The following is a 14,302-nucleotide window of genomic DNA, read 5'->3' as shown; positions in this document are numbered from 1 at the left end:
AGGGTAAACACATTTCTGGCAATGTCTTTGAGACACACTTTTATTCTTAGTCTGCCCTTATTGTACAGATTTAATAATATATTATTTTTAAGTGCCCCAAATATATGAAGCTGGTTTTTTACAGCTCTCACAGAAAAGTCTGAGAGCTGGAGTTGTATTTTGCATATTGGGCTATGGATGAAAAATTGTGCATTAGTAACAGCTGCCTTTGACTTACATATGAACTGATCTAAATCCAAGAAATCCCTAATTGCACTCTTTAGACCAACATTTCAGTGTTCTTTGTTTCTGTGCTAAATTATATGAAGATTTTTAGAACTCTGGACCTGAAAACCCTCATGCTGATCAGTTACACATGGTGCAGCTATCAGTCCCAGCCTAAGGAGCAGGCAGAGTATATGAAGCAGTGAGTTGAAGGCAAAAGATAGAGAGAGGTCATGGAGTCAGGGGAGGAATCTGAGGTATGGCTTCTGGAGAAGTGCCTGCAAATAGCAACCATTTTGGCATCATGTCATTCAAGGTAGTGGCAAATGTCCCAAGCAATATTTTGTTTGTTAAAGGAGACGCCAGGAAGTCCCTCTGTCCTGGCCCCAGCCAAGCCCTGACCTGTGGAGGGACACTGTCTTACACATTTTTAACCTTTCATGCTGCTTTTGTCTGAATGCCAGTATTTCAGAGAGGTTGGCACTCACGAGGAAAAGCAGCAGAAGACCTTAATTCCAACAGATACTATAGAGGGGCTCAGTAATTTGAAAGAGCCCCATGGGCTAAGATGAAAAGGTGAAGTATCAGTTATGCTGATACAGCTGAGATGGGATCATACTCAAATAATGAATTTTTTTTTATTTAAATAAGAAAGCAGGAAGCAGAGCAGGAAATTTCTAGATTGGTTTCATAATGAAAAAACTGTGGTTACACACCCCATAGTGATTACATTGTGCAGGTTCTCACATTCTGTTTTTTAAAATGTCTGATTTGCTGCTGGAGAACTTTGAATTCCCCCTTTCTTGTTTGCGCAGTATTAGAGCAGAGTTGGAGTTCCCAGGCTCAGGTACTGCAGACCATAAGAGCCTCCTTCCATATTTCCTCTGGAAGGACCTTGCCAACAGCATGCTGACTCCAGAATTCAGTTCTTGTCTTATGGACAGATCAAAAGCATCCACAGTTTTTAGGAATTCCCAAGGAAAAAAAAGTTACAAAAACATGTACAGCACTTTGAATGGGAGATCCTCTGTTTCTGAGAACAACTAAATCATGTCCTTTGGGTTCCATTCCAGTTTTGTCTAAATATTTCAGCTCCCTTGTCATTACTGAGTGATTTCATTTTAACAAATAAACTTGTTTTTTTCCCCCCAATCATTTAACAGTATTCAGAATCCACCCACTGACTTACATTCCCATCCCACACAGATGTTAGTTGCCCTGTTTCTCCCCTCTCCTTGGTTCTCAGTAGGAATGTGGACAAAGTTTAGTAACAAAAATATGACTTTTAAAATACTATGCAAAAATACAGGTTGTAGATGCAGCTTTCCAACATCAAATGCTGTGAATGGTTTAATTTCCATTCACAAGGCAAACTGTGATAATACAGGCTTAGAACAGTTCATTTTAGATTTTCCTAGGCAGGCAGTGGTATGCACCCACTAAAGAGAAGATTGCTGCATTTCCCCCATCTCAGTTCCTGATCACCCAGCTTTTTGACAAATACCTTGTCTCCACTTTTTCTGTCAATGAAGTATACGTGTACTTATGCAGAAATGAAGTCCTGCTTTGGAACTTGAGTAGTTTGTATTTTGTGATTCATCACCACTCTGAATTTGTGCCTGTAAATCTGCAGTATTTCACTGTTGATGTAGAGACTTAAACTTGCTCTGATATTTTCACAGAGAAACAAATTCCTCTTTGACTCTCTCCCATCATCCTTGCAGTTATGGCTGTGTGCACAGCCCCCCGGTCATTCCTGGTGGAGCGGGGCTTGCACATGCGTGGGGTGCTCTTCACAGAGTCACACTGAAAGAGGTGAACTTGGGCAGTAATTTCCCAACATAGCCAACAGATCAAAAATAAATGTTACAAGTCAGCTGGATTTCTCCAGAGCAGGCTCAGGGAGTTGGAAGGCTGAGACCAGGCTCTGATTCTGCAAGGGCCATGCTGTTGCCGTGTAGAGGAAGGCTAGTGGAAGTTACTCAGCTGCAGCCTTGGTGTGAGCTTGGAGAGGTTGGTGTGGAGCATCTTCCAGTGATGACAGCGTTAGTGGATACAGGAAGAGTGAGTGCACACTGCATACCTGCATGGCTGACAGGAAGTTGGTTCTAGAGAGGTTAGACATCTGAGACAGGGAAAGGAAGAGGTGAGCCTGTCATTTGCCCTCAGAAGCAGAGCCATAATATTTTGTGACTTGTATAATGTACTCTCCTCTCCATTATTAGTGGCTTCTGGCCATTAATAATACGTTGTGTTTCAGGCTTGATGGCACAAGAGAGTTCTGGTACCAGTGAAGCATATGTTTGCCATCATGAATCTGGGAGCTGGCTGTGTCAGGCCAAATACCAGAAGATGATAATGAAATCCTGCCCACCAACGAGGGGTATTACAGAGGAGTGTACTGGCAATAGGCATCTGTCCAGCAATAACATGCTGTGCCTCAGTGTGCTGATGATGTAAAGATGGATAGCAGACAAGAGCTGAACTGTCCCATGTGAAACTCCAAGAATACAGTATGCTGAATAAAATCTGAGAGTGATTCCAAAAGAGAAAACAATTTTACATATAGGAAGACCAGAATAGGGGATTTTTTTCCATATTTTTCTACTAGTGTGAGTGCCAAGTTGAAATTCACAGTCTTTTCCCTCTAAAAAGCTTTCGTTTTTCCTACCTGATTACATGGGCAGCAACCCAGGAGGAGGAAATGCCTTGTGACTTCCACCAGACGACTGGCCCTTGGGGAACTGGACCCTGGCTCGAAATGCCAGTGAAATGTCAGTGCGATGAAATGCACAGATATGCAGAGACTGCCAAAAAAATGTAAAAGTCAGAAAATGCTTAAGGGATTTGCATAATTCCTGACAAACAGTACTGATTTATAGGTGGAGTCTGAATCAAATTTACAGTTTGCTAAGAGTCCTTAAAGACCACTGAAGCCAAATGAAACCTAGCAGAAAACAATACATAGAGTACCTAGAGGATTTCATGCCCAGTGACGAACACGTGAATGTTCTTCAGATAATGAACACTCTCATCCTGTTCAAATGCAAAGGAATGTTTCTGGAGTATAGGTGAGGAAACTGACTTATTCCCATGCTCCTCTCTGGCCAACTTCAGTAATCCACTTCCAGAGTGGGTAAAGGTGTGTTGTGCAGATATTGGCGAGCAGTTTCTTTCCTTTGGTTGCCACATTTTGCAAGCAGAGTGCAAAGAGTGGCAGGTATATATGATGTGTATTTTTGCTGCACACACGTTGAGAGCCCTAAAAATTTGTGCCACTGTGATTAATGGGAGAGACACTTTATTAATTGCCAAGGGCTTGAGAGAAAAAATATTTGTCCAAAGAAGTGAACTGAAGGAGCCAACAAAACAGGGTGACTGACAGGTTTTTCTCCCCAGAGTGCTTAGGATTGTTATGATGTCAGACCTGCATATTATTTATTGTGCGTATTCTCATCTGTTGTAGGCAGACAACTCTCTTAGTATAAATGGGAGTTGTGCAATTGCAAAGCTGAGAACATGTGTGCAGCAGCACTGGGGCACAGTGGGACCGGCTGAGGATGCAGTGTCAGTCTCCGACTGGAATGTCTTTATTTTCCTTGGCTTGTCACGGACTCATGCTGGAGGCAGAAGGAGAAGGTTGATATAAATCAGTGACTCACTCCTTTACTCTTTAGTGAAAATCCCCATGAAGTCAGTGGGAATAGGCCATCATTGTGTGAAACCCTGACTTCAGTAGTGTCCTCGTGGGTGCTCTTTGGGTCATGATACCTTTACTCAGACCGATTAATGCCTTTGTCTTCAGACGATTAAATGAAAATAGCTGGAGTATTTGAAGAGTATAGTACTGTTTGTACTGCCATGAAGACAGAACAGGCTGGACTCGTGCTTTTATTAAAGATACTGAGTTAATTTTTCCCCTACAGAGCTCAACTTCTCCTTTCTGTTTCATTCTGTGAAGCCATAATTCAATACTTATGGCAACATAAATCCATATTAAGCTCTAGTATAAGAAGGCATAAATTCCACTGATTTCAGTGCACTGTTTACACAGAACCATGTTTGGTCTGAGATTTCTTTTGCCTTGGAAATAACGGCAATGCAATAAATGTAGAGTTACAACTCAGCTGTGCAATGAAAGGAAAGGATTGGGATTATAGCAAAACAACATCTGAGTTAAACACAGGGGGAAAAGAAGTAAAGTCTGGGATGAAGCCAGTGATGGTATTTTATATGCCTCAATCAGCTTTCATTTAAGTATCTGAAAAAACTTTCCATACATCATGGAAATAAGCCCTGCAATGGGCCTTTAAAGGTAGATGGTATTAGAGAATGTAATTTGCATTCCCTATTTTATCTTTACCCAGACAAAAAAGTATGGAAATCTATTGAAAATTTTTACTGGAGAAAAGCTTTTTTTTATTCAAAGCAAGCAGAATGACATTTCAGTGGCTGATGCTGAGAAAGTTGATCCCATTATAAATACTCATATTTGGGTATAGATTTATACTTGCAGCTTTCATTCCAAAGAAGATTCTAAGCTTTCCAGAGTGTGTGTCAAACAGTTGATGGGGAGCAAGTGTCCACTGCAAGGGCCCCAGTGTTGTGATGCTGCTGTTCTGCTGGGAGGTGTTAGGGGGGGTTCTCAGGTACCATGTGTCAGTGGGTCAGTGCATGGTGGGAGGGAGCCCACAGTCACTTTATGGAGAGTGGAAAATTTGGCTTGACTTTTCTTAAATTTGAGCCTGAGCATGACTTCATTGTGGTGTAGCTTTTGCATGCAAGTTTCTGTTTGTGTTTGCTGGTGGTTTAAAAAAATTCTTGGCAGAAATCTCTGTACTGGTGATGGGGTTTTTTGTGTTTTGTTGTGCACTGCAGGGTATAAGGAAACTTGTGATTGTATGTTTCAAAGTACCAAATAATCAAATACAGTGGAGTCTTAATGTGAGCAGTGGTTTAACAGTTTGGGGTTTAAAATAATGTAAAAGTTAAAATATAGAGTGTTTGCCTCAGCTTTTTTGTGTCAGCTGCATACTGTAGCTGACCTCTCTAAATTCCTTCCAGTCTTTCCCCAAGCCAAAATGAGTTGCATTTTTTTCAGGCCACCCTTAAGATTTTTTTGACAGACACGAGTTTCCTGTTTAGTGTGATGTTATCTTCATGAGTTTCTGCACATGCTAAAGGCAAAACTGCTCTGAGATTATTTGCTCCTGACCCTTTTTTTAAGTTTTAAAAAGTAAGTGTCCATTTGCATGTTTTCAGGCCTGTTGGTGAAGTTAACATTCATTAATGGTGGATTCCAGCTGCCGGATTTAGATTCGTATCTAGATGTCAGCATTCAGATTATGGGAATGCTCATGTCTGGGGTTTTGAGTCAAAGCAATGCCTTGCTTAGAAAGAGACTCAGAGAAGTAAATTTCACTTCAACAGACTAAAAAAAACTCCAAAACATTAAAAGCCAACCCACCAAAACAAAACAAAACCAACCCCAAACAAACAAAAGAAAACAAAAACCCTAAAAACCAAATCACAAAAAACCCTCCAGAATCTCAACAACAAAAAACCTCATCAAGCACAAAGCTCACCAGACAAACACCCTGTCACTCCCAACCAGCAGTCGTTTTGGATGTTTTCTGGCCTTGAGTATTTAATTTTAGGATAATAGACAGATGTTGTCTGCTTCTTGAAGTCATGTGTTGCCTTTGTAAAAAGGCAAAATATGTGTACGAGGCATAGTGAAAGGACACAGCCTTTTGTTTAGAGAAGTGTGGACAGAAAAACCTAAGAAAGTGTTGTGAAGGAAATAGTTAAGGTGGTACCTGGACACTTTCTGCATTAGCTCCACAATCTCATCTTCTTTAAAGAGCTAATTGTTTGCAGGTAAAATCATAGGGAAATTCAAGTCTGTGATTTTGGGGCTGGAACTCCCAATGGTTGTTACATATTTGATGGCTGATGCCTTTCTTGAGAAGGGTCTGAGCTGGGTTTTTGTCTGTGGAATCATGTAGAGTTGTGAGCTTGTTTTCCCTTTCCTTACAGCCTTACAGCAACATCAAAGACACCTGGGAGGGCTAAAAAATGGGTATCAGTTTAAAGTGATTTAATGTGAACTCTAGGCAGGTTACATCCCGCATGGAGGTAAAGTGCAGTCCAATAGCTCAGTTACAGAAAATACTGTAAAATCCAAAGCTCAGATAGGTAAGAAAATTCCTGCCAGTTGTGTTTCAGTTACCAGTAGTAATTTCTGAAAACTTTGCCTTTTAGTTTATACATTCTCCAACTACTTATATGGAACATTAATAATATTTTGTGAGAAGAGAAGGAAGAATGGAGTTCAGTTTGGGTTTTGAAGTCTATACATTTTGACATTTCCAGAGAATGCCCAAAAATGAAAATACGGTGAAAATAGCAAGTACTGAAATAGAATGTGCTGGCATGACCATGTATGTTGAAGATTGGATAACTTGCTGCCTGGTGTCTCCAAGGGTGCTGGCTTCTTCCCACTGTGTTAGGTTTCCTGAGTTCCTAATAAACTGCCTGCCTGATGAGCTCCTCAGCTGTCTGGGTAAATACAGTGGAACAGCCTGTCCCCAGCCTTGCACACAGCCCCTGGCCAAGCAGAACCTGCTTCATTCCCTGCCTGGGGACAGTCCTAGGGGCAGCTAGCTGGTGGTGCCTGGCTGGAGGTCATCAGCATCCCTGTGGATATGTGGAGGCTGTGGGAGTGCTGCATTCCAGGAGTCCCTGGGCAGCACAGTTTCCTTTGACACCTTTTAGCAAACTCTGCAATGTGGAGCCACCAATGTGGTCCCTCTCTGCAGACTCTGCCCATCTCTGCAAGATGGGCACTCTGGGAAGGCTGTCTTCTGAGGTACTGTCTTCCTTCTCAAATATACTTTGGAGTGAGCTGCAGCAGCACTGCTTTATGTGCCTATCAGAAGAACAGGTAATGGGGCAGCATATCTGAAATGTTGACATGCTTCTTTGCTTTGCTTTTCTTTGTTGTGATTTTGTCTTCAGCTTCCTTTTTAAATGTCATATTGTAAAAAATGCAGGCTTGCTTTCATGTTCACATTGCCTTTCTTGAGAAATTCTGGTGTCAGTTATCTGGATATGAGAAAGTGTGTTCCATGTAAACATCTCTGTTTACAGATATCAATGAGTGTGAAATTGGAGCCCATAACTGCGACAGACACGCCATATGTACAAACACTGCAGGAAGCTTCAAATGTAGCTGCAGCCCTGGCTGGATTGGAGATGGTATCAAGTGCACAGGTGAGAGTCTTATGCATTTGTACTTATTTGTCAGGTCAGACCACAGTGAGGTTCTAGCAATTCTGAAAAACAGGAATACTACGCCTCTAAAATGAGAAGGCAGATGGTTATTGAACTTTGTTAGGCTGATTTGACATCTGTTGGAGGGCAAGTCCTCCACCATGGTATCTGTGAAATCAGCATTATCTCATGTTTGGTTTGTGAAATGATGAGAACAGACTGAACCATGGAGAGAGATGCTTTGTGCTTGAGGGCAGCTGACGGGAGGCAGTGAGGGGCCTCCTGGTGCTCCCCTTGAAAGCAAGGTGCAGGCCTTAGTACTGAGACCCTGGAGCTTCCTCAGTCACAGTTACTTTGTCAAACTTCTTTGATGGGCTGCAAATAAGCTGTTCCCCACTTTTTCAGTCAGATGGCCACACATATGTATGGATTTTATTATGGAAGATTATTTAAAGTAGAGCATCTGTGTGCCATACACTGTTTGAACTTTGTATTCATGTATGGGTTTTTAACTAATTTTTTTCCCTTTTTTATTATTTTAAAGATCTGGATGAGTGCTCCAATGGAACCCACATGTGCAGCCCACATGCTGACTGCAAGAATACGATGGGCTCTTACCGCTGCCTGTGTAAAGAGGGTTACACTGGGGATGGTTTCACTTGTACAGGTGAGCTGAGGAGAGCCAAGGACGAGCTCCAGTGCTACCGTGCAACCTAAGTTAGTCTATGATCCAATACACAAAACCAGCTTTTAAACATTTGAAATTTTCATTAATATGTCATCATTAATTGTCTTCTCCTCACCGAGGTTGCCATAGCTTAAAAGAAATATATTATACATAGTCTAACTCAGTCACTTTTTTCCCTTGATAAAATGCAAATTTTCGTTGATCTTTTCTTGTTAGTTTAAATGTGTGGCAAAATTATTAAAACAATGCTTGATTATGTAATTTGGCTAGTTAGTAAACCAGTCCATTGGCTACTCACCTTAACACTTAAATAATAGGGCATATGCTTTAAAATCACTTCTAAAAATTGCCTAAAAATGTTTGTCCTTTCCACAAGTGTGTGATGTCTGTCTGCTTTACTCCATCATCCTGAGAGCTGGTGTCAGGAATGCAGTGCTCACATGTAATATGAAGGAAGTAGCTGCTTCTAAAACCTCCTTTTATAAACTGTAAATGAGATTATAAAACTTTGCTAGAGAGATGTTTCCCACCCACACTTCAGTCTTCTGCTGTGAGGAGCAGATTAGCTCATGTGTGCTTAGTCATGAGGAGCCCTGCTCTTGCACTGGATTGCAGTGTGGCTGGGGATGCTCGCTGTTTGGAGCAGAGCCATGTGACAGAGCTGGTGGGCCAGCTTTTCAGCTGGTGCAAATCAGCAGCACTCGATCAACTGCAGCAGGTTTTTAGAGCATCTGAGAATCTGGATTATCAGGTTCAAGGCTGGATTTGAATAATTCCAAATTCTAAGGAGCCCTTGGAATTCTGTTTAATTCTCTCAGTATAATTTCATCTTGAATCTGATTCAGCTTCCTCAGTGGCCTTCCTAACCCAGTGCTCTTTGTTAATTTCCTGTATGATGATTTCCAGGAGTCTGGAAGTAAGCTACACCCTTCAGATGGAGTGCTTACAGAATTTCTGCATTCAGTAGAACTTTTTTTCTATTTGGATACTTTATTGTTTGTGAATTCAAGAGTGTCTGGGACTCAAACTAGGGCACTCAAATGCTCTGTAAGCCCTCTGCCAAAGCGTGCAGTGTGCAGCATTCTCCCTGGTAAGTGATTTTTGATTTACCAGCCACGGACTTTTCAAAACTCATGCTGCCAGCAAGACTCTGTTGCAATAAGGAGGTGTTTTGGTGATGTGTAACATTTCAGCTCGAGAGTAAGGGCCATGGTCTATCCAAAGGTGAGTGGAGTCCAGCAGGAAGGCTGTTTCTCTCATCAGCTCTTAACCTGCAGTTTAATTTTGATTAAGTTCTTTTCATGCCACTTTTTGTCAGTGTTTTGATGTTTGGCATGGAGAACTGCCTATCACCATATGTTTGCTCACTGCATAGTAAAGCTCTTATTTTTTTCCAATTACTGCCTCTAGGCTTCGCTGTAATAGAAACAATAACTATAATAAATTTCACGTGCTCATTCTGAGTAAATTTGACCCTGTGACTGCCTCCAATTGTTATTAACTGGAGCTACTAGAAGAGTCTGTGTCTTTCTGATTTTCCTATTGATTAGAAGCTGTATTTGCAACATGTCAGGAATATACAGAGCTGTTAAATGTAGTAACCTCTACACATAACTAGATTGCAGTTTCTTCTGCACGTGTTCAGAAAGAATAATTAAAATGCTTGGAACACTGAATGCTTCAGCTCAAATGTTGGTGAGAAAACCAACCAAGAAAATTACTAACTTGCAATATCCCTTTCTTTTACAGACCTCGATGAATGCTCAGAAAACTTGAATCTCTGTGAAAATGGGCAGTGCCTCAATGCCCCTGGAGGGTACCGCTGTGAATGTGATATGGGATTTTTGCCAAGTGTAGATGGGAAAGCATGTGAAGGTACTTCTTTGTAAACTTTAAACAACATTCAACAGATTCTGCCTTAGTACTCTTTTATGTTCCAATTTTTTATAATTGTTTGCTGTTGTGGTTGTATTGAGAACTCCATGAATTTGTAAAATAGTATTTGCTTTTTTGCACTTCATACATTTATTATGGACCTCTAGATGTTCATCTACCTGCTGTATATAAAGGGAGCAGCTTTTCAAAGCCTATCTTAAGATATATTCTTTTGGGGTCTGATTGGTGATCCAAATGGCACTGATAGCTGCCATTTCTTCTTGATCATTATGTCCAGTTCTTCATTTTATTCAAAACAATTAAACAGAAAAAGTTGTTACTTCTCATTGGTGTGTGTGAAGCTGAAAAGCAGTGATTTGGTAACCAATGGAATGCATATGCTTTGAGGGCTTCTGTGAGGTGCAAAATCAGAGTGTGAAGCCTTGCAGAAAGTCTGGATGACTACCCCCAAAAAAATCCTGCATGACTATTTGTTCAGTTTCAAAAGTGAGCTGTCAGTTAACAGTTTACAACTCATTCCTAAGAGCTTTGCATATGCAAAGATTCAAAACAATCAAATAATAAACATATTACCAACATGATTAAGATCATATATTTGATTTGAACATTTGAAATCCTCTTTTGTTGTAACACTAATGAGTTAAGTCAATCAAGGAGATGCAGCCCTATCATCTGACATAGTAATAACTCATGACAACTGGTATTTAATGGAGTTCATAAGTACAATACTTTAAAAAGGATTTTTCCCCTTGAAAAGTGTTCTGTGTATTTTTTAGAAATCTACTGAGTGAAATAATTTGAGAGTGAGTTTTTCTTTAAACAAAACCAATACTAGGTTTCATAATGTTTCATGAAATAATTTACTTTCAAACCTTTTAGCTAAGTTTAAATAGCTTTTTTAGAGGCTAGCTCCTGTTGCTAAAACAGACTTGCCTTCATGTCTCAGATGTGTACACTAAGTGCAGTATTTTAAGGTCCTTTTTTAAGCACGCACTTTTCTTATTGTATCAAATTAGTTGTTCTTTGTGCAGTGCATGTGGCATTCAGTAAACACTGTTTCAGACTCAGTGATTTGGAGAAAAGACATAAAAGTGTCTGCTTTCCAAACTTAAGATCTGTCAAATGCAGAAACCCAAAGATGAGCATGGAGTTCACCTTTGGGTACAGACTTTTCTCTTGCTGGTGTCCAGCTTTCTGCAGATGACTGCTGATTTATAATAAACTTCATTTTATTAAGGCATACTTTCTGCTGTGTTTAATACTGATACATGTCAGATTAGCCCACTAATAAGGAACCTAGGATGGTTTCTGCCCAACCTAGGATGGTTTCTGGCATAGCTTCCAGAGATATTGGAAGGAGCCTTTTTCTCAAAAAATTGTTATGGATCAGATTCCTTTGGCTCCAACATAAATCTTCCATGTTACTTTTTCTTGTCTTACACAATGTGCAGATGCTGTTGTCTTCCAGATCCATGCTGCTGAAAATGTTTGCAATTCTTTATGTCTCAAGAAAATAAGGAAACCTCATATTTTTCCCCTCCTGTTCCTTAATCAGATATTGATGAGTGCTCACTTCCTAACATCTGTGTCTATGGTACTTGTCATAACCTCCCTGGACTCTTCCGATGCGAGTGTGAAGTGGGCTACGAGTTGGACAGAAGTGGTGGTAACTGCACAGGTAAAACTTTGAACAGCATGCCTTTTAATCTTCTGTCAGCTCCTTAGGAAATTCTTTTAAGAAGCTGTACAAATCAAACTGGATGTCAGAAAATTCCCTACTGTATAACACGGGATTCACCATATCTTTTTTATGCTCCTCTTTACTGTTCTTTGTCCACCTCTGATATCCCCTTAAGAAGGGGAAAAACAGATCAGAGAATCCCTGTGGCAGAGATGTATTGTGCCTTGTACAGTACTGTGTGGTCAGCTATGGCCTTGTCTTGTATTTTTCCCTTTAGTTCTTTTTTAGTACTTCATGTGAATCTTGCTCATATATTGATTTTTTCAGGAAAAATGCATTTTTTTTCTTTTTTCTATGAAAAGAAGAATTCATATCAGGCTACTGTTCTTCTAAAATGCCTTTTTAGATTTTAGAGCTTTCTGGAAACCAGTATCTCCTAACTAATGGATTTGTGATGGTCAGCAAATGGTACCTGATGTATCGACAGTTTCTAGTGTCCTTGAGTATTTGCTTAGCACGTGCTGTGTTTTTCTTGCAGATGTTAATGAATGTGCAGACCCCACAACCTGCATTAGTGGCACGTGTATCAACACTGCTGGTAGTTACACCTGTGAGTGCCCTCCTGATTTCGAGCTGAATCCCACCCGCGTTGGATGCGTTGGTAAGGGACCACTCCCCCACTCCCTGTGCTGCTTACAAGGGAAGTTCCACACAGGGGCTCCAAGCTGACTGCTTAGGAATAAAGTCCTGGGTCATGGGAAGGGGCTTGATCAGGCTCTTCAACTCCCAGCTCACTGCCCCTGGCTTAGAAGCTGTAATAGGGCAGCAGGAGCATGTCCAGAGTTGATGCAGCATGCCAGCAGTGCCCTGCTGCCAGAAGCAGCCCCTTGGGGCTTGTTAGAGCTGTCCACAATTTACAGCAAGCAGGAGACAATTTTAAAATTCAGCAAACTTAAGTACACATCCAGTTGGCCCCAAGATGGCAGGCAAATGAAGCTGTGGCATGAAGCCACCCATGCTCTTGGAGCACTGAGTGCGCTTGGCTAGGTACAGCTTCATGACCAATGAAAATGCTCTTGTATTAGGCTCCAACTGCTTAGTAATCCTAATATTTCCTTGGTTTTGTTTGTTTAAGAGGGTGTAGGGATGCTTCTCAAATTTTAATGTGTTTGAAATTCCTAACATTTAGTAGATGCTTTCCTGCTTGTAAAGCTTGAGTAGAGGAGAAAGCAGTGGATATCTGGAACTGGAAAGATGTACAAATGTGAGGGAAAATGTGAGTGAAAATGAGAAAAAGCCTGGCTGACATGCCCTTGGACTCGATAAGTAAATTTCCTACTTTGTAAAAAGTCCAAAACAGCCAAAGACTGAGGCACCAGCAACCTACCTAAGTGGAAATGCTGGTACCCCTGGGCAACACAACTTACTTGCTTTTGTGTCCTGCAAGATATGGGAGCCATCTGTAGGTGTCCCTCACCCTGGGGGGATGTGCTGTGTTTTGCTCTCTCCTGAGATGTGTTTGTCATTGTGTGCATTGTGAATAGATACACGATCTGGCAACTGTTACCTGGACATCAAAACTCGGGGAGATAATGGTGGCACCTTCTGCAGCAATGAGATTGGAGTGGGTGTTTCCAAGGCCTCCTGCTGCTGCTCCCTGGGCAAAGCCTGGGGAGTTCCCTGTGAGCACTGCCCACTGGTGAACACAAGTAAGTCTGCATTTCCTGGCTCGAGCACAGCAAGGAGTTTGGTGGGGTTTTTTCCCTAATTTAGCCAGGTAGCTCAAATGCTGGTGTGCATTTATTGTGGACATGCAAGGGACTGGCTTCCCCTGCTCTTCACCAAAAACTTTACTAGTCTTTCAGAAAGATTATTTAGTCAGAATATTATTATCTCTTCTGAGAAAGTTTGCTATTACACTGAAAACTACTGAACTATTTATGAAATGGAATAACAGATAATGTTACAGAGTAAAATCTGGTGTCTCCAGCTGATAGTTTATTAATTTACATTTAAATTATCTGTAATAATCTGATCCGTTTTGAAAAACAATTGTGCTAAAATGTTTCTACTATCACATGCTCATAAATCTGCTTTGTTTTCAGCTGAATATAAGGTTCTTTGCCCTGGAGGGGAAGGATTCAGACCAAACCCTATTACAGTTATATTAGAAGGTAATGTTTGCAATTTCCTATATTTACATGTTTGAAATTGTCAAACTCTGTAGTGAGGGTATTTTTTTTTCCATTGCAAACATTAATAAAATGTTTATGTGTTTTTTGGACAGATATTGATGAATGTCAAGAACTGCCTGGACTTTGCCAAGGAGGAAAATGTATTAATACATTTGGGAGCTTCCAGTGTCAGTGTCCATCAGGATACTACTTGAATGAAGAGACTCGAGTGTGTGATGGTATGGAGCTTTCACTTAACTAGTCTTCTGCTTTATTCTTAGAAAATAATGACAGATCAATATGCAGAGAATGAATCTTTCTTTGAAAAGGAGCTCAACCAGACTAAGCAGTATAAAGCTATAGGGTGGGGAAATTGAAAAAGTT

The 14,302-nt window shown here is 40.8% G+C and overlaps 1 protein-coding gene across 3 annotated transcripts in view; it reads left to right on the top strand.

Moving 5' to 3' along the window:
- FBN1 (fibrillin 1) overlaps positions 1-14,302 on the top strand; it is a 146,847-nt gene that overhangs the window by 100,892 nt on the left and 31,653 nt on the right. For all 3 annotated transcript variants that reach the window (XM_038146667.1, XM_038146668.1, XM_038146669.1), the window contains 8 exons: positions 7,357-7,479; positions 8,024-8,146; positions 9,917-10,042; positions 11,619-11,741; positions 12,283-12,405; positions 13,289-13,453; positions 13,850-13,918; positions 14,032-14,157. In XM_038146667.1, coding sequence (XP_038002595.1) covers positions 7,357-7,479; positions 8,024-8,146; positions 9,917-10,042; positions 11,619-11,741; positions 12,283-12,405; positions 13,289-13,453; positions 13,850-13,918; positions 14,032-14,157 — 978 coding nt within the window. The remainder of the gene's footprint in view (positions 1-7,356; positions 7,480-8,023; positions 8,147-9,916; positions 10,043-11,618; positions 11,742-12,282; positions 12,406-13,288; positions 13,454-13,849; positions 13,919-14,031; positions 14,158-14,302) is intronic.

The sequence above is a fragment of the Motacilla alba genome, chromosome 10 (assembly GCF_015832195.1).
Source record: "Motacilla alba alba isolate MOTALB_02 chromosome 10, Motacilla_alba_V1.0_pri, whole genome shotgun sequence".
NCBI lineage: Eukaryota > Metazoa > Chordata > Aves > Passeriformes > Motacillidae > Motacilla > Motacilla alba.
This window is presented reverse-complemented; position numbering and strand designations above follow the sequence as displayed.